This window comes from Microtus oregoni, unplaced genomic scaffold, assembly GCF_018167655.1.
Source record: "Microtus oregoni isolate MIOR12 unplaced genomic scaffold, Mior012 000011F_ref0000422, whole genome shotgun sequence".
Classification (NCBI taxonomy): Eukaryota; Metazoa; Chordata; class Mammalia; order Rodentia; family Cricetidae; genus Microtus; species Microtus oregoni.
Window position 1 is genome coordinate 50,999,308 of NW_024543070.1, and position 21,014 is coordinate 51,020,321.

Below are 21,014 nucleotides of genomic sequence, written 5' to 3' on the forward strand. Positions count from 1 at the left end.
AGGACAGCAATAACACAGAGAAACCCTGTTTTGAAAAATAAAACGAAAATACCCACATACATCATTAAAAAAAAAAAACTAAAAACAAAACACAAAAAACCAAAAGGATTTGAAGACAGTGATGGCTTGTCTTTAATCTCAGCACTCAGAAGGCAGAGGCAGATGTGCCTGAGTTCCAGGCCACCACAGCTACACAGTAAAATTCCCACCCCCATAAGAAAACAAAACAATAAAAGAACACACAAAACCCTAAGTAAATAAATAAAATGAGAAAAAGAAAATTGAGACAACTGCTAATTTTTTCAGGATCAGAAATACCCTGAAAACCTAGATGGTAATGTAAAAAGGGCTAACGCTTCCTGTTTAAACAAGGAAGTGTATTGCAGCCCTTTCTAGTTAAGTGTGAGGGTGTGATGCCAGTTCAGGGCCCCTTTGCCTTTGAAGATTTCAGAAATACCAACTGGTCCTATTCCTGCCCAGAAGGCATTTTGGGACCATTTTTCTGACATCTAAGCACTAACTGGGCAGCCAGGCAGGAGACAGACTAGTTTGAGGTGAGTCTGGACTGCACAGCATAGTGAGGATGTCTCTAAACAACCCAGTGCCCTGGTTTCGTTTCTCTTTACTTCCTCAAAATGCCCGTGAGAGTGGTGGTGGCTTTACTTCCAGCACTTGGAGGTATAGTTCAAGGCCAGCCTGGTCTGCAGATTGAGTTCCAGGACAGCCAAGGGTTACACAGAAATATTTTGCAACTCCCAATGGAAAGGAAGGAATCTGGGAGGTCAATTTTCTTGAAGTTCTTGAAGGCCTTAAGCTCAGGTTGGCTCTAGCTCTTACCCCAAACCAGTCAGTCCTTTGTCTTATGCTACATCTCCCCAGAGACAATAAAAACACAGGGCAAGGGCCATAAGAGTAAAGTTAAACTTTACTTTACAGTAATTTTTTCTATATACAAAGAATTACAGTACATGTTTATGGGGACTCCTAGCACAGGGTTCCCCTCTTTTTCACTAGGAGGTTCACTTCCAGCTGACAATCTGTTGGGGGGGGGTGAGAGAACACAGTGATGGACCTTGGCTGAACCCTTTTCCCCATTTAAAAAATAGAGCTTTCTAGTCAGCTTTCTTCGCCAAGACCTAAAAAGCTGCTTTTCCATGAGCTCCTAGGTGCTGTACTCACCCAACTTTCACACTCACCTACATACATAAGGCGGCACCACCATAGCCTGGAGACCACCTACTCTGTCCACCCTGGAATGAGAACACCAGGACTCTCCTTGGTTTCTACTCTGCTCCCTGTGTTTACCTGTCAATCTGTGCTAAGCTCCCAAGAGCTACCCTTGGAGCCCCTCATAGTCTTATGTTCTTAAGTCACAGGAAGGCTACTCTAGGGTAAAGACCACAAAAGAGTTTTTGTTTTGCTTATGTTGGTAAGAAAACATCTCTTGTGAGGTTGTAGTTGTCTAAATAAAACTCTCCCAACGTTCTTAAGAGACATTGCCCTTATTCATAAGCAATTGAGATGCTGCCACGAGAGGGGAAGAGGTAGAGAAGCAGAAGGTAGTGGATACCCCACACCCATAGTTCTCTTCTAAACTGTCCTAGACAGGATGGGACAAAGGTGACCCTAGCCCTGAGAAACTCAGTGGCCATCATCTGGATTTGGGATCATCTCTTCACCTCTGGATCGTACTAAAAACTCCAGGGTTGGGTTGGCAGGCATCAGTGACACTGCCTGCCGCCTATCTCTCATAGAGCTGAAAGGAACCTACATAAATTATCTTCCCAAACGGGAACTGGGGTTTCTCATGTCACCACTTCCTCAACCCTTGGCAGTGCTTATTTATACCATGAGATTAGCACCATCATTACATTGTTTTGTGTACAAAGCAATTATTTGTATTTCAATTTACACTATAGAACTGCACTGACCTAGGAAGCTCAGCTGAAAACAAACTGGTCATAGCCAATCAAAGCTCCTGCAGAAGCTACCTAGGTCTAAACGACTTGGGATACTTTTAACATTAATCACTCAACAACAGGAAATTCCTGTCCTCTGATCTAGGAAGTGAGGACACTGGGCCTCTTTTCATTCAATGACAACATCCCCAAGAAGATAACAATGTCCTGACAAGTTTTAGAAAACTTAATTTTTTTGGAGCCGGGGCAAGACCCATCTGATTGAATGCTCTCCTGATTGCCCTGCATGGACAACCTAGACATCCTTCCTGTCAGTTGTGGAACAACACTGGAATACAATCTCAAAGTTCAGCTTCAGGGAACTGACAGTGCAGAGCCACGAAGGCTCACTACTACTGCACTTCAAGCCCAGACTGTACGTGTGGGGTAGAGGATATGAATACCAAAGATGCAGAATTCGTTAAAAAAAATGACACAGTTATGCAAATAATTTCAAACTCAGTAATTTTAGGGAAGCAGACATCTAAAAATACTGGGGGGGGTGGTTGTAAATGGTGGCTACCTTCTATTAAAATGGGTTGGCTCCAACAGTTAGAAAAATGAAGTTTTAAATGCAAATTTCAACAATTCCACCCCTTTTTCCCTCTAACTAAACAAGAAGTATAGCCACTACCTAGGAGCATTTCTGCCTTTGGCTTGTCCCTGGAAAGAACTTCCTAGGTGCTGTCTCACAGGTAGATTCTCTGGCAATTCAAATTTCAAGCACTTAGCCAAATGCCAATGCCAAAATACAACCTGTCCAATGATCAGAAGTTTCTAGTAAGATTTTCTGTGTTGCCAATTCACACTCTCAAAGAAAGGGTTATTACAGGATTCAAACACAGCCCAGAACTGCAAGGTCACCCTCTTCCCACCATCACACTCAAGTCCCTGCTCCCTAAGCACTTGTTACTGAAGGACAGTAACCAATACCCTATTTTAACACAACTCATGCTGTTAGCTGTGGGTCTCCGCTCAAATGTCTAGTTCCAACTCAACAACCTGAGAGTCTTTCAGTGGCCCTGAACAAAACGTGCCTGTCATTAGAAGGGTTGTTTCTCACCCATGCCCCTCACTCCCTCCACCCCACAAGTACACAGTTCAGATGTTTTCCCAGCAGGTCTGGAAGGAAGGCTCCAAAGAATGGCGGTGAATGAAAATATCGCAACAAACACGGGTGGCCAATCGTGACCCCATCCCTCCCTCCTGTTCTGTGAGACACTTCTAGACAGCTGTCAAAGCCAATTAACTACTGAAACCTATTTTAGAGAAGTTAAGTCAAGACTAAACTTCACTTAAAAATTTTACATAGCCTGCACCCCCCACCCCCCAATTCACAGTTTATTTCATGAAACAGCTACGGTAATCAAACACACAACATAGTGAACGGAGACTCTGACAGTGCAGTGCAGACATCTGTTTCTGATCACAACTACAGATGACAGGAGAGCAAAGGGCACAGGACTGGCACCAAGCAAACCTACGCACACAACCTAAGAAATCCGGAAAGGGGTCTACTAGCTGCAGTTATATACTTATATCTTCACACATGATAAATATGCAATATAGTGAACTTTAATTTCCTGGGTGAATTTCTTTAAAAATATTTTCTTCATGGTTTAAAAATTTTTTTAAAAGAAAATAAGATGATTTATGTTTTCTCTTCCTTTTGAACACAGAGCTTTTCTTACTCTGATGATGTGGAAAGAAAGAAGGAAAGGGGAGAACTAGGCAGGCGTAATTCAGAGAGGTGCAGGGACTAGCCCCCAAGCTCGGGTCAGCCCTGTCCTAGCCTCATCCCTCTGCCTGAGTTCAGGGGTTTCTACCCCAGAGACAGACTTGGGGAAATAAAAGCAGACACTACTCTCAATTTTTATATAAAGTACAAATGCTTCAGTAACCACCACTGCTCTTTCCTTTTGAAAAGTGATGGAAGCTAACCTCAACAGGAACTTAGGAGGAACCTGGGGCAAACAGAATCCTGTTGAGGGTATAAAAGCTGTAACTGGGACAGAAAGGCCAGATGTTTTGGCCAGGAGATGCCATTTGTTAGCTAAAGATACTACGTTGGCAAAGCAGACAGGTAAACAAACACATGGTCTGAGGACAAGGGGCAGGGTGAGTGTGAGAGAACTAGCCAAACAGCATTTTCTGTTGGCAGTTTGTGAGCTGGGGAAATGGAAGGGCAGGGTAGCACCAACAGATTCCCAGCCCTTGGGCCCCAGCTCAGGGCAGCAGTAACAGATAATCAGCAGTTACGAGGAGTCGTCTTAGATTGGACACTGCTCCAAACACCACGTCTCTCCAGTCTTGGGGAAGGGTTCTGGCTTGCCATTGAGCTAAGTGACCAGGCATGTGCTCTCTGTAACAGAAAGCACAACAATTTACAAGGAGGTGGAAAGAGTTCCCTCCCTTCAGGTAGGAGGGCATGAGACCGGAAGAAAATTCCCATCAGAATCTGACACTCTTCTTGAAGGTGGTGTGTCTTGCTAGGAGTTTGCCAGAAATTCCCTATGTCCACTGCCCGAGACTGAAATCTGAAAGCACCTGAGTGTTTGAGGAAATGCGGATGGGGTAGGTTCTTAGAAAAGGATTATTGGTAGAAAAGAAAGGTAAGCTTGCCAATTTCCTTTGTCCACTTCTGGGACACTACATTCTCAGAAACCAGCTCCCTCTAACCTGATGCTCCTCCAAGAACAAATCTTCAGACTGCAATACACAGGTAAAAGTCCCAGTCAACAGCTTGCCTTGGCCTTGATGTAGCACCCTTCCATTTACAGAGAAGAGCTTTGCAGGCACACACATGCATGCACAGTCCAACTAGGAAACATGTTCAATACAGACACATTCTGGGCCACACACGCATACATACACACAAAAATATTTGAGAACAAACCTGGAAACCCATGGCCTAGCAGTACTTTCTGTTGTTTCCTGGTCAGAGGTCCTTGAATCTGCTTGGGGACCCAAGCAGGCAAGTCAGGCTCATTGGGATCAGGCCTTATGTAATTCTGTCTTACACAATGACTAGCCTCCTGACCTAGCATACAGCAATACTCAGATAACTGCCAGTGATTTGAATGAGCATCAGATCCTTCTAAAGGTTTATCAGGTGTTCTCAACGGGGCACTGCTGGGCCAGGGAAGTAGCTTTGTGAGCCTCTATACTTTCCAACTTGATCACTGGAATTGAATTCCATGCTTGATTGTAGAGTGGACTTTTTATTTTAAGTTGACCATATGTAAAAGTTAGGGCAAAGAGACTCAAGTCTGTCTGTCTCCTTGACTGGGGCCCGACGATTTCCATACATGGTTCACACAACCACAAGTCCCCATGGGCTAATGCCACAAGAGTTCTGAGTGTTGGGATATAAGAAAAGAATAACAGTGGAAGTGTTGGGAATATTTCTGTTTAAGAAGAGAAGGGAAAGAAGGATTATTCCCCCCCCCCCCAACCCCAACGGCACCCTGGGGACAGCTTGCCTGGTTATGTGATATTTACTGCATTATTTCTGTTCTGACTCTGCACATTTGCGACTAGAAGGAGCCTGGTTAAGAGCTTGAATTGTATTTTGCTCTGGTTTGGGGTCTTGCCCTCTTCCAAGGGACCAACAAGTTTGTGCCAATGTCTGTGTGCCCCCAGTAGACCAGCAAGCTTGGGCTAGTGTTTGTCCAGCCACTATGGGCCAAAGCCCTGCCCCTGGTGAGGCTTTTCCCAGGCCCCAGGGACTCTGTTCTGTGGTTGTCAACTTCTTCTCTTCATTGGGGAGAGAAGCTGGGATCTTCCCAAGAGACCTGAAGGACTGCCCACTCTTGGCAGTAAGTCCTCTAGATAGCTGCTTTCCCTGTTTAATGAGGCTGGGTGCTGTGCTGGGAAGTCCTGGGGTCTGCTCAGCTCCTACAGGAGCTCTTCCTGAGGCTTGAGTTGCTGATTCATATAAAAAAGCCTTGGCAGAAGATGGAGAAAGAAGTCTGGCCTGGGTGAGTGACTTAACAGCTTGCCAAGGATGTTCTGAAGGAGCTGCTGCTTTCCCAGCTGGCGGAAGGGACTCTGACACGCTGCTTTTCTCCACAGTTCGTGGCATGTGCCCCAGACCTTTACTAGATGGCCACGAGCTTGATTCCAGCACTGGCGTCTTTTCATCAGCCTGTGGTGTGACTTCATGTGGAGATCCAGCCCTCTCCTTTTGGCGAGGAGTTAGGTCTATGAGATCCATCACTAGCGCAGGTCTGTGCTTTGACTGAGTGTTCTGGTCCACAGGCCTCAGTGCTTTTTCTTTAGCTACCAGAGACTGGACCACAGCTGATAGTACTTTCTCAGGAGGAGGAAGTCTCTGGGTCAAAGAGGCATGGGATTTGTCTGGAGGCCTATCAGAAATCTGGGGTTTGGGACTGCTGGTAGTCAACAGTCTGTCTGGTGGTGAAAGTCTCAGGCCAGTGGGGGCTGGGGATTTCTCCACTGACTGGGACTTTGGGCTGGCAGCACCTATGGATTTATCCAGCCTTGGGTCAATCATTCCCAGAGGTCTTTCCAGTGGCAGGGACCTGACTGAGGGTGAGGAGCTTGGCTTGGTCATTGAAGAGGCTTTGTCAGATGGCTGAGGTCTTGGTCCTTCTTTAGCAGGTGGTCTGTCCTGTGGCCTCTGGTTGGATACCAAGGATTTGGTCCCTGACCCAGCAAGGTCTCTAACCCTATCTAAAAGGTGGGAGCTAGACTCAGTTCTCTCAGGTCTTTCAGGTAGCAGTGGCCTCTGACAAGTCCCTGTCAGGGCTTTTTTGGAGACTGGCAGCCTCTGGGTGGCATCAGTAGGTGGCTGATCAGGCATCTTGGGTCCCTGAGTAGCCATTCCTGATGACTGTTCTGTCAGTTGAGTGCTGGGGCTTGGAGGCAGTTGCACTGGGGGCGGCACATACTCACGGATCTCCCCTGGTTCCAGAGGGTTGGGCCCACAGGGATCATGTTCAGTACAAGACAGACGCCCATCGAGCTTGGAAATGAAAAGCATCCCTTCTCGATGCTGCTTGCAAAAGGAGCTGGGACACATCTCACAAAAGGAGGCTGCTTCCTTCCCACATACGTCACACTGGTGCCAAGGACATTCCCACTTCCCTGAAAACAAGAGTGAAGAGAAGCTTAGGGAAAATAGATGCATGTGAGATGAGCCGCGGCTCTGAGACTGGTCCACAGCAGTGGCTGCAAAGCCTCCTCAAACTGCCACATCTTCAGAGTTTGTGCCACTCACCTGCCATTACTCCTTCCCCAGAATTTCAGCTTCCTCTTCTGCACAAAACAATATATAAAATAACAGCAAAGAATCAAGGTTGAGTAACTAAGTATCAACTAAACACAAGCAAGAGACTATTTCTAGCATGAGCTGTACAGGGGGAAACCAAATAAACCCCAAAGTTCCTCTTAAAAGAAACAATCATTACTATTTCCACATTTTTTTTTCTCCAAATTCTGGTTGTTTTGTATTATTTGAGACAGGGTCTCACTATGTAAGCCCAGGATTGCCTTACAATTCAAGGTATATATATATCACAATGCCCAGATCTAGACAGCTTTTAAAAATCCAACTCAAAGAGGAACATTCCAGCTTTTTAACATTCTTGCTTATTTTGTTTTCACCAGAAATAGAGTAAATTTACACATTACATAAATAATAAGGGAAGCTGACTCACCTTTGCTGAATTCTAAGTCTTGAAACCAGCAAAAAACTTTATCTGGATTGTCCATGTAGAAACAAGGGAAAAGACCTAAAACTGACCTAAAACTAACCTTGTATCTACTTCCTCATAAGGCATGTAAGTGTTCCCCATCTCCAAATAAATTATGCTAGAACTCACTGATGGAACACAAGCAAAATCATGACCTGTGCCATGAAACAAGGTGATTCTGAAAAAGATTTACTTCTACTTCCTGGTACTAACATTTCAACACAAAGGCTCTAACTTTATTCTACTTGACTTTCTGTTCTATCATGACCCTGGACTACACAAAGGGAAGGAAAATCAATTTAGATTTTCACACACTTCTACCCTAGAGCTCTCCACTCCGCATATTGTGTTAACATCTCTTTAAACAGCTTCATTTGCATCTGTTGTTTGTATCTTACCATAGCCAGCCTGACCAATGGCTACAATCCTAAGACCCAGTCACTACCCAAAGGATATTAACTTTTCCTAACACAAATTCCTAATTACCTCATCTACCTTAGCAGCTGTCTCATGTGTAAATTAATACAACTACTTCACCTACACAGAAAAAGTCTACATTGTAAGGTAGGAGACTCCGGCAGAGTTGAGAGAAACTGGTTAAAAGCTGCTGACCCATCTCTCATTGATCCTAATATCTAAAAGTCTCTATATGCCTCACTCTCCCTTTGGAAAGGAAAGGTGATTTAGTGGCCTTGGGGTCAGAACACCTGTCTTTGAATTATCAGCAACAAGGAATCTCAATCTTGATTTGCATTTTCCCCATGCACATATGGATAGAAAACAATCTTTATGAGTTGCTGGAAAGATGAAATAATGTAAATAAAACACATTTCTGTTTTCTTTCCTATAATCTAGGACTCTAGGCCTTTGTTGTTTCTTTATCACCAAAGAACACGAACCAGATCCCACAGCGGGCTTGTGCTTAACAACAGTGTTCTCTGTCAGACTGAAACAAGTGGCATCAGATCCTGACAACTCTGACAGAGAACAAGGAGTGCTCCGAATGGACTTTGGCACCAACCTGCTGGTCGCTTGGTCAGATTGAGACAGTCAGCATGGTAAACTTTCGGGCAGCCTGGCTTCTTGCAGGAGACGAGCTGACCAGCATCTCCACAGCTGAAACACTCATCCTCTCTCTCCTTTGTGACTTCACCCTGGCTCCTGCGCTTCCCATGTTGCTTCTTCCTGAATTTCCTGGACTTTTCTTCAGTGACAATGGGTTGATTCTGGAGGTCAGATATTGATCAGTCAACACTGTGACAACAACTCAGGTATGTACTCTTCACTAGATTAACTATCCTTTCAACCCCAGCTTCTCCTCTGGAAAAGACAACACTCAGAGACTGCTGTAAAGCTAGTGAAGATACAGGAAGGCACGCCCAATTCATGTTAGCTTTGACTGCAATCTTAAAAACCAAACAGTACAGGGGCTGAAGAGGTGACTCCTCAGCAGTTAAGAGTCCTTTGCTCTTCCAAAGGACTCAGGTGTGATTTCAATCATCCACACTGTAGCTCACACCCAACTCTAACTCCTAAATCCAGGGGATCAGATACCCTCTGCTGGCCTCTATGGGCACCAGGCACGCAAGCCTTGCATAGGCACACATTCAAGTAAAACATCCATCACATAAATTAAATAAGATTTAAAATGTATATTATAATAACTTTCTTGTGTTTTAAAAATTATCAAGCTTTGACCGTTGGGAATGTTTCTCAATTGGCTCTATCCTTGTGATACAGGCCCATCTCTATGTATTTTAGCATTTCTTTGATTAAAAAAATTGTTTTTGTTTTTGAAACAGGGTATCTTTTATGTAGTCCTAGCTATCCTGATATTTGCTATGTTGATCAGGATGGCCCTGCTACCCATTATAATCTAACCATTTTGGTTACCAGGCCATTTCATCTACTCCCTGAGACTGCTGGTTGCTGCACCCTGTTTCCCTCTCTTCCCTCTCCCAGATGTTCCTGCTTCTGACTATGCTCTCCTTTTTATCTATAATAAACTTCCTTGTCCACCATATGTAGGAGCAGTCTTACAGCCTTTCTTATTCTTTTTCATTCACCACCCTGATAAGATGTTCAATCAGCCAAATTCCTACATAACCAAAAAAACCCCAAAAAAACAAAACAACAAAAAAACCAAAAACCAAACCAAAACAAAAAAACACACCAGAAAGAACGAACGAACGAGCGAACAAAAGAAAGAAAGGAAGGAAGGAAGGAAGGAAGGAAGCAAGCAAGCTAGCTAGCTCCAGCCTTACAATTTCTGGGCTATAAAATAAAACATTTCTCCTGTGTTTGGGGATATTCTCTCAAACCCTGTTTTAGGGAGATAGCGCTGACAGAAAATAAAGCTTCCTTAATATAAATAATCAGAGAGAGAGAGATTGAGAAACTGAGATCACCTGCGTCTGACTCAAAAGTGTAGGGATTAAAGGTACATATGAACATGCCCAGCATTTTGGTTTTTTATTGTTTGACATAAAAATTTTTATGTCAAAGCTGGGCAGTGGTTGTGTGCCTTTAATCTCAGCACTCAGGAGGCAGAGGCAGGTAGATCTGTGTGAGTTCAAGGCCACCCTGGGCTACACAGAGGGAGTTCCAGTACAGCCACCAAAGCTACACAGAGAAACCCTGTCTCAAAAAACCAAAAATCTTAACTCCATCCACTTAGTGTGTGTGTGTGTGTGTGTGTGTAGGTCAGAGGACAACCTGGAAGGACTCGGTTCCCAACTTCCACCTTTAGGTCTTTGGAGACTGAATTGAGATGATTAGGCTTGGCAGCCAGGCATGGTAGTGCATACCTTAATCTCACCATTTGGGAGGCAGAGGCTGGTGGATCTTTTTGAGTTTGAGGTTAGTCTAATCTACATAGTGAGTTCCAGGACAGCCAGACCCTACATAGTGAGATCATGTTGCAAAAAAACAAAACAAACAAAAAACCCTCCACTAAACGAAAAGGAAACCATCAGGGTCCTGAGAGATGGCTCCACAGGTAAAGGCAATGGTCTCCAAGCCTGCACACAAATGACTCCTGTAGGTTGTAGTCCTCTGTCCACCCTATAGCACTCATACACACACATTTTATGTACACACACAAGATCAATAAATCTAAGAGAAAAACAAATGAACAAACAAACAAGCAAACGACAACAACAAAAACTCTCTAACAGAAAACAGCAGCCAGGGATGGGGTTGCATACCTATAATCCCAGCATGTAAGTAGCAGACAAAGAGAAGACAGACTCAAGTTTAAGGCTATGCTGGAAAAGACAGTGAAAGTCTCTTCTAAAAAAGAAAGATGGGGCTGGAAAGGTGGCTCAGTGGTTAAGAGCACTGGCTGCTCTTCCAAAAGCCCTGAGTTCAATTCCCAGCACCCACATGGTGGTTACAACCATCTTTAATAGGATCTGATGCCCTCTCTGGCATACAGAGCACACATAAATAAATAAAAATTTTGCCGGGCGGTAGTGGCGCACACCTTTAATCCCAGCACTTGGGAGGCAGAGACAGGTGTATCTCTGTTGTTCGAGGCCAGCCTGGTATACAAGAGCTAGTTCCAAAGCTACAGAGAAACCCTGTCTCAAAAAAAACAGAAACAAACAAAAAAACAAAAAGAGAAAGAGGGCAGGCGGCACTGAAGATCAGCACTGGCAATTCTTACAGACAACTTGGGTTTGATTCCAAATGGCCACAAGGAGATTCACAACCATTTCTAGTTCTACTTTCTAGGGAGGGGCTCCAATGACCTTTGGTGGTCTGAGTATTAAATGCATGTGATATAAACATCTATACAGGGGCTGGAGAGATGGCTCAGTGGTTAAGAGCACTATCTGCTCTTCCAGAGGTCCTGAGTTCAATTCCTAGCAACCACATGGTGGCTCCAAACCATCTGTAAAGACATCTGGCGCCATCCTCTAGCGTGTGGGTATAAATGGAGGCAGAAAGTTGTATGCGTAATAAAGAAATCTTTAAAAAAATAAAACAAAAAAAAACAAAAAAACCCATCTATACAGGCAAAACGTCCATACACATAACATAAAAGACAAATCTCTTTAACAATTACAGCATTGTAACTCAGTTAAATGTACATAAATAAGCACAGGAAGATAAAATAATATTTATATTTTGTTAATCTCTATATTTTTTGGTGGTAAACCCATGGCTCAGCATGGGCCAGAAAGCATTCTACCACAGAGCTACATCATCAGTCTAGAATTCTATTTTTATGTATGGTATTATAGTGTAGTAAATTTTGCTAATACCTGTAGAAAGCAAAAAGAAGACAACTACATACTCAGGGAAATCTAAGTAGCTTCCTAGAAGGTATGGGAGGTATGGGGTGAGCAGAGACCAAAGTAACCTATTTCATTGTTTTAATTCAGTAGACTTTTTTTTTTTTTTGGTTGGGGGGAATTAGAAAAATACTTGTAAGTCAAAATACTACAGCAACATCAACTAGATCATGAGACTGCTCAGTAAACTGTTAGTGGCACTACTGATAATCAATCCCATTATTTCAAAGCAAAGCTTCTTGAAATGAAGACTCATCCCTAGCACTGCACCTAACAATGCTACAGGAGAGACACACCATTGTTGCTAATAGAAAAGTGTTGAAATTGGTACCTTTGGCCGCACACCCAGGAAGCCACTGCAGTTTGGGGCTCCACATTTGCAGACAGTTTTTCCATTCCCAAGACATTCTAGGTTGTAATTGAAGGTAAGTTCAGTGCCTGCATAAAGATCACAAAAATATTAACATATACAGTTTTATTATTTCTTAATTATAAGTGATAATAATGTCTAATAAAATAATTTTATTTTATTTTTATTTTTTGTTCAAAAAGGGTCTCTGTGTAGTCCAGGCTGTCATGAACTCAGAGATCTTCTTGCCTCTGCTAGGATTAAAGGCGTGCACTACCACACCAGGATGAGAGTAATTTTAAGAGAATAAAATTTTAAATCTGTGTTATTCATTAGCTAATGTGACAGAATTTATTTTATTTTGTTGGTTTTCTGAGACAGGGTTTCCCTGTTGTGTAACAGCACTGGCTATCTTAGAACTCATTCTAAACCAGCTGGCCTCGAACTTACTGAGATCTACCTACCACCTCTGCCTCCCAAATGCTGGGATTAAAGGCGTGCACCACTATAGACAGTATGTAACATCAATTAAAGCAGTTAAGTGATATTTAAAATAACTTTTATCTTTAAAGTATTACTTCCCTTATTTTTCCATCTGTTTTTCAACTATTTAGATTCAAAATACACTAAACTCACTAATAAAATTAACTTGAGAACTTGATGGTAGGATGCTGGCACATATTGTAATCCCAGCACTCAAAGGCAGAGGCAGGAAGATCACTGTATAGTGAGTACCAAACTAGCACTCACAGAGTGAGACTCCACCTTAACAAAACACAACAGCACTGGACCTGTAAGCATAAGAACTGAATTTGAGTTCTAAGAATCCACATGAAAGCCGAATATTTGGGTGGAGACGGGACAATATCCAGAAGCTCAAGGGTCATCAAGCTCATTATAAGCAACAGAGAGCCATCAAAGAAATCCTGTCTCAAAACAAGGTAAGGCAGAGACCAGCACCTGATAGTTTCTGATTTCTACATGCTTAGTATGTGTGTCCCCCCATCAAAAATAACACACACACACACACACACACACACACACACACACACTTTCATCAGTATACCTACATAAGGAATGCAAATTTGAAGAAGAAACCTTGTCAGGTATGTGTCCCTGAGAATAAACCTATCTGGCAGCATTCAGGGGAAGAAGCATTTCACTGCAAAAGTAATACTTCGAGGAAAGCAAGATTGCAAATGGGCGATCCACACTAGTTATGACATAACTGTTAGGGGATCTGAACTTAAGAGTAGCTTTACTCATTCATAGAGACCAGGCAAGACTCAAAAGTACAGCTGAGGCACTCCTAGTCTTCCTGTATTCACGTCTGGATGCTGAGATTATAAGCATGTGCTACCATAGCAGGCCAAATACCCTACGCTATAATGGAGAAATATCATACATCTATTCAAAGAATACACCACAATACCCACAGCAGTATATAAAGTTTAAAGACCAGTATACAGGACTAGGGGCATAGCTTGCTTGCCTAGTATGTGCAAAACCCTAGATTAATCCCTAGCAAACCGTTCCCTCAAGTAAAAAACTAACAAAAACAAAAAATAAAACAAAATTGTAGCAAATTAAGGCACAAAAATATACTCTTCCTGAGCTGGGTAAGGTAGCATATACCTATAATCCCAGAGGTTAAAAGGCTGAGTTAGCTCCTGTCTCAAACAATAACAAATCCCAATAAAATAATAAATGAGTCAGACTTGACTTCAGTGAATCAGACCGAAAGGTAATAAAACACAAACACTGGGCTGGAGAGATGGATCACTGGTTAAGAGCATTGCCTGCTCTTCCAAAGGTCCTGAGTTCAATTCCCAGCAACCACATGGTGGCTCACAACCATCTGTAATGAGGTCTGGTGCCCTCTTCTGGCCTGCAGGCACACACTCAGATAGAATACTATATACATAATAAACAAATAAATATTTAAAAAAACCACAAACACTTAAACTCAAAAGTAGGTTGGCCTAACAGATATGAGAATGTTTTATGAAGACAAATACACGTATTCTTAGTAATTTCACAGCTAACAACATCGATCACATTTTAGGAATATTAACAATTGCAGACTGATGGTCTATTTTTTTTTATTTTATGTATATTGGTGTTTTGCTTGCATGTATGTCTGTGTGAGGATGTCAGAACTTGAAAATACAGACAGTTGTGAGCTGCCATGTGGATGCTGTGAATTAAACCCGGGTCCTCCAGAAGAGCAGTCAGTGCTCTTAACCACTGAGACATCGCTCATCAGCCCCAATACTTTTTTTAATTAAAAAATTTCTAACATTTGTTTTGTCTGTACACATATGTACAAGTCTCTACGTGTATGTATGTATATAGGAGTGCATGTGTGGTGGTCAGCGGATAACTTGTGAATTGAATTGGTTTTCTCCATCCACACTACATGGTTCCAGGAATCCAACTCAGGTAATCAGGCTTGGTCAGCAAGCTTTTACCTACTTAACCATCTTATCTGCCCTGATATACATTCTAACAGTGAGACCAAGAAAGATTTTCATTAGATAGATGCTGGAAATCATTAATTCTTTCTTTAGCTGGACAGAATATAAAGCCAAGTGACTTATAGTTAATACACATGCTGCAGGATTAAGAATCATCTGTATTTACATCACTGAGAGGCTAGAAACAAAACAAAACAAACAACCCCACACAAACCAAAACCAACCAGGGTTAACAGCAAGGCCGTGGCTCCTACCTCACACTCCCTATAGAATTATTGGTCCAATAATAGTAAGTGATGCCACTTATCGTATTTTCATCTAGAGGGCAGTGGTGCAGCACAGTGCAGTAGAAAATGGCTAGCATAAATGAGCCACAATGCAGGGAGGCCCCAAGACAGCACTCACCCACACTCTGTGGCTTTGGAGCCTGTCCTGGAACTAGCTCTGTAGACCAGGCTGGTCTCGAACTCACAGAGATCTGCCTGCCTCTGCCTCCCGAGTGCTGGGATTAAAGGCGTGCGCCACCGTCGCCCGGCGACAAAGAAGATTTTTAGATGGCAAAGAAGATTTTTAGATGGTAAATAAAGAACTTGAAACTCAGGCCTTAGCTCCCGAGTCTTTATTGACCTTACCTGCTTTAATGTCACTCAAAGCAAAAAGACCAACACGCGTGTCCCCGTTCACAGACCACTTCTGTGTTTCGCAGTTAGGCTGGCAGCAGTGGTTCATGAACCGAGCATAGTTTCCTTTCGGTCCAGCATCAATAATTCGATCCTAGAATTTCAAGAAAAGCGACCTGTTAGATTTCCTGAGACTCTACTATGTAGAAAACTAACTATTCTCTCTAATAAGATGAAATGTGCTACTGGACAATGGTCTTGTATTATTTTAATAAAATACTGCTTGACCAGTACCCAGGTAGAATATAGACAGGGCAACCAGAACAGGAGAATTCTGGAAAGAGAAAAGGCTCAGTCTGTAGTTGTCACAGAAGAAGTCAGGTACAGGCAAAGCAAAATGAGAATGCCTTGCTGATAAAAGGTACCAAGCTACGTGGCTGATACAGACAAGAATTAGGGGTTAATATAGGATGTGATAGTTGATAAGAAGCCTGAGCTAACAGGCCAACCAGTTTAGGATTAATGTAGACCTCTGTGTGTTTCTTTAGAACTGAAAGGTGCCGGACCAGGTGGGACAGAAACCCGTCAACAGAAGTGAATGCTTTTAAAATCAAAGTTTCTCAGAGCAGGAGTTCTATGTAAGTCACATATGGACCAGTATCACCACCAACTCCACTTGGAAGGCTTTGCTTCAAATATACTAAAGAGGAAACTCTATGCAGGTTTAGCAATGTGTTGTTATGACAAGCCTGCCTATGGGATTCTGGTCTACACTGAAGTTTATGAACCACTGCCCCAGAGAAGCAGCAGCTTATTACATTTTCTAATCAGGAAGTTTACAGATGAGAGGCACATTAGAAATCATTTATTGAAATTTAACTACTTAATCCAATTCCTTACCCAAAGTAATCATAATCAGAATGTCTGTCAATAAAGACTCACAAACACACAAACACAACTGAAGAAGTATTTACAAAGGTAGATGCCAGGAAAAGAGCTGTCAGTCTAAGCATGAGGGTCAATGTAATCCCAAGTACTGAGAATGGTAGGGTAGGGGCTGGAGAGATGGCTCACTGGAGGCAGGACAGTGCAACTTCTAGGCTTGCCAAGGAAACTTAGTAAGATTCTGATTCAAATTCAACTGTAATAAGCTAATATAACTAACATGTAATAACAAAGCATAAATAAAAAACCAAAATGACACAACATAAATCAACCAAAGTAAAATAGGCTAAAGACATACTTCAGTTGTACAATGTTTGACTACTGTGCATAGGTTTCATGGTTCAATTCTCATATTAGCAAAGGGAGAACTCCAAAACCATAGTACAGGGAAAGAAATGTACTGGAATCTAATTTCCAAGCACAAAGAATTGCAGATAAAAGAAACAGACACGATGGGAAGTTTCTTCTGAAATATAATCCAATGACCCCCAAATAAAAAAAAAAAACTGAAATACTTGATATCTTGAGTTTTTTAATTTACATACACCTATGGGTCATGACCCCAAAAATATCACCAGAAAATACAGATATTTACATTACAATGCATAACAGTAGCAAAATTACTGGTGATTGGAGTCACCACAACATGAGGAACTGTATTAAAGCGTTGCAGCACTAGGAGTGTTGAGAACCACTGAGTTATATGATCGTAACAACACAACATGAACAAATTAGTCAAGTTTATACAATTAAGGGATAAAAGATTATTAACTCTTGTGATCTTTTTATATATTTTTACAGCGTTAAAAAAACCCCAACTTATATTGGATCATTAAAAAAAAATACTAAAAGTAGCTTTATTGTTTTTGGTTATGGGTAAAGAGCCAAAAATGAGCAATGTAGCCCTCTCTAGAATCAGGATCAAGAAATTGCTCATGTATATGGACAAAGTCTAGAACTTGGGTCTATCACAAATACACTTTCAAATACAAAACAATTTTATATTACTTACTTTATCTAGAGTGAGCATATAGAAATTAGTGATATCGTGTTCTTGTGCGTAACGGATCCGAGCTCTGCACTCTTCTTCATCTATCAGTTCACCCACATACTCATTCACAAACTCACCCTACAACACAAACAGCTCATAACTAAAGGGTAAAACAACACTGGTGCAATTTATATCTTAAAAATAATATAGATGATTCTCAAAAGTAGACTATGTGAATTTTATTATTTATGATGCCTTAATCACTTAATGAAGAAAAATCACTTCCTCATTCCCACTAGCAGAAAAGCTCACTGAAGAACCACCAGAATTGAAGACTGAGAAACAGTAAAGAAACAAGTCAATTTTGTTACCTGTCTGATGGCCTGAAATCCAGTTTCAACTACATTCTCTGTCTTGGAGCTTGCCCTGCTTTTACCATCCTTCTACATTTAACATCACTGTCCACCCTACTCTGCATAGTGTAATTAAACCATCTTTCACAAATAACATGGGAGACTTTAATCCTATCTCTACCTGGCAAACAAGATAAATATTTGGTAAATGGCTTCATTGTGTTTCCTAGAAACCTCAACAACAACAAAAAATTTTAAATGCTTAAATTTTTATTGATTGATTGATTGAATGCATTGGTGTTTTCCCTGAATGTATGCCTGTTTGAGAATTCTGGATTCCCTGGAACTGGAGTTACAGACCGCTGTTTGTTGCCATGTGGGTGCAGGGAATTGAACCAGGTTCTCTTCAAAGAACAGCCAGTGCTCTTAACCACTGAGCCCCCATCAAAATTCTTTAGAAATTATGAAAATAAGCTTTGTTACTAAATTGTCAAATAAGATTAATTTTTCTATCCAGAATGTATAATATTATCTGTTAAAACGTTGAAGAACAGCCAGGTGTGGTGGTGTGTTCTGGAGACACAGGCAGGTGGATCTCTGAGTTTGATGTCAGGACAGTCAGGGCAACAGAGTGAAACCCTGTGTCAAAATACCAAAAACTCAACCAAACAAGTGACAAATGTCTGGATTCCTTCCTATACACTTTTCTCAAAATTCTAGAGCTCTAAAAATTATATTAAAGAGACTAGAGAGATGGGCAGCTAAAAGCATTGGCTGTTCTTCCAGAGGACGGGGGTTCAATATCCAGCCACCACAGGGCAGTTCACAACTGCCTGTAATTCCAGTCCCATACATGCAAGCAAAAAACAAAACAAAACCTCTTAATGAAGGTTAATAAACCCATTACCGCCTTCAAGAAGGAGGTTAGCAGAGGCCCTCCACATTTCATGTTGAAGATTCCCTGCATTTTCACTGTGAAAAGCTCAACACAGCTCGTCACTCTTGATAACCCCAAACTATTTCTCCTGATTAAATACTTTATTCAAATACTATAACTGCTGGGCAGCAGTGGTGCACACCTTTAATCCCAGCACTTGGGAGGTAAAGACAGGTGGATCTTCCCGAGTTCAAAGGCCAGCCTGATACACCAAGTGAGTTCCAGGACAGGCTCCAAAGCTACAGAGAAACCTGTCTCAAAACAACAAAAACCAAACAAACAAAATACTGTAACCACCTCTTCTTCCATCTTTACTACTGGCTCTAAAACTGTCATAAAGTGTAAAGAATCTCATAACATTCTTATGAATTTCTCCCTATATTGTTATATATAGCGAATATGATCAATGTAAGGACTTTGATGACAAGATCATCCACTATCAAGCCTCTCTCTACACCTTGGAGTTTATAATAATTCCTAACTATGTGTCCTCTATGTAGTAATTCTCATATTCATCAAGAAGAACCAGTTATATCAAGCAGTAAAAACAAAATAAAAGCCTAACAAAACCTCTTAGTTTATCTTTACCTTTTTAATATCTGTTTTTGTCCGGAGACCCCAGCCCCTCTGTAATGTGCGGAAAATTTCAACGTCTGGATACTGGCGCTTGCTGAAGCACTGGTTTTGACAGCGCCCTCCAGCAGGACACACCGTGGGATGGCACTCATAGAGCAGCATCCGGTTGATACACTCTGAATCTATCCCACAGGGATTCTCATCAGTAGCTTTACAGTTGCAACGGGGAATTTCTGACAAGTCTGCAGTGAAGATCTGTACCCTACCAATAGGTCGGTTCACCTGGAAAAGCACATTGTGTCATATCAGATAAATTAACATAAAGCAATTCAGTAACATATCCTTCAAGTTATATGACACATTTACATGATTTGAAGAAATCAAGATGAGACTATTCATATTAATAATAAAGCCACAGCTGATACATTAAATGTAAATTTCAAACCAGCTATATTGGAATATGCCTTTTAATTCTGTTTTTTTCAGAGACTAAGACAGGAGATCACAAGTTAAAGGTGAGCCCAGACAAATGGAACACCATCACCAAATTAAAAAGGGGTGGGGATGGGAGACTGTAGTTTGGTGGTAGAGTACTTGCTTATAAACCTATAGCACTAGAGGGAAAAAAAAATCAATTTAAAAGTTGCTACACTCAAAGAATTTAAAACCAGGTCCTGGCATAAGATGATGTTATATAAGCTAATATATACAAATAATCACTTTAGGAAGAACACTGAAGAGGGACAGTGAGATGGTTCAATAGGTCCAGGAGCTTACTGATAAGTCTAACAAGTTGAGAACTGACGATCACAACTGTGTTAGAAATAAAAACAAAGTACTCTTTTTATACTCTTAACTTCCAATTTTTAAATTTTTACCATGAGCAAGAAAGGAAAAGGAGCCATACAGTGTTATTCTACTACACAGCCTCCCAAGATTTGTCCCAATCACCTTTATATGTTTATAAGGGGGTGGCTTCTTGTCATTCTTTCGATCTTCCTGTAGTTGTCTTAGCTCTTTTTGGGCCTTTAACTCTTCAAATCTCGCTGCAGCTTCCTGAAGAGCTGAGAAAATAAAACAAAATCACGTAAAAAAAAATTATATATCTCTGGGTATATTTATTTTACCCGATCTCCCCCTTTAAGCTGAAGAAAACCCATGTCCTGCTGGGCTGTGGTGGCGCATGCCTTTAACCCCAGCACTTAGGAGGCAGAGGCAGGTGGATCTCTGTGAGTTTGAGGCCAGCCATACCTACGCCCTGCCTTTTTTTGGACAGGGAGGGTGAAGCAGTGTCTTTCTACTCAGTAGCAGAGGCTGGCCTCAAATTTATGGTCCTCCAAGCCACTGAAATTACAGGTGTGTATCAGCATGGAACCTAAATTTGAAAACGGTTTTAAGTGTTGGAGAGCAATCCATGACTTTACAGATGCCAGGCAAGCCCTGTGCCTTTAAACTCCATCTATAATTCCAGCCAATTTTGTTTTGTTGAGATGGTCTTATAAGACCTAGGCCACTGAACTTGGGCTCCCAACCCAAGAACTGAAATTACAAGCATGTGGCTAAGACACTTTTGTTTTCTCTTTTTTTCTTTTTGAGACACAGCCTCACTGTGTAGCAAAAATCACCCTGGAACTCACTATGTAATCAGGGTAGTCTTGATCCTGGGGTTCGTTTGCCTTAGCCTCGAGTCTTACGATTATAAGCAGGCATCACAGTATTTCAGACACCCTGAACCATTACATGAACTTTAACATAGAGCAGATACTGAGCTATGGAAATTTCTGCTTGCCTGA

The 21,014-nt window shown here is 41.7% G+C and overlaps 1 protein-coding gene across 8 annotated transcripts in view; it reads right to left on the reverse strand.

Annotated features, from left to right (window-relative positions):
• Positions 1 to 907: 907 nt before the first annotated feature.
• Nsd1 (nuclear receptor binding SET domain protein 1) overlaps positions 908 to 21,014 on the reverse strand; it is a 107,111-nt gene continuing 87,004 nt past the window's right edge. For 7 of the 8 annotated variants that reach the window (XM_041660029.1, XM_041660034.1, XM_041660031.1 and 4 more), the window contains 7 exons: positions 20,173 to 20,285; positions 19,234 to 19,503; positions 17,377 to 17,493; positions 15,432 to 15,573; positions 12,305 to 12,411; positions 8,697 to 8,901; positions 908 to 7,067 (listed from right to left, as the gene is read on the reverse strand). In XM_041660029.1, coding sequence (XP_041515963.1) covers positions 5,464 to 7,067; positions 8,697 to 8,901; positions 12,305 to 12,411; positions 15,432 to 15,573; positions 17,377 to 17,493; positions 19,234 to 19,503; positions 20,173 to 20,285 — 2,558 coding nt within the window. In that variant the 3' untranslated portion in view covers positions 908 to 5,463. Of the gene's footprint in view, positions 7,068 to 7,200; positions 7,239 to 8,696; positions 8,902 to 12,304; positions 12,412 to 15,431; positions 15,574 to 17,376; positions 17,494 to 19,233; positions 19,504 to 20,172; positions 20,286 to 21,014 lie in introns of all 8 variants that reach the window. The other variant, XM_041660036.1, reaches the window with a different exon arrangement.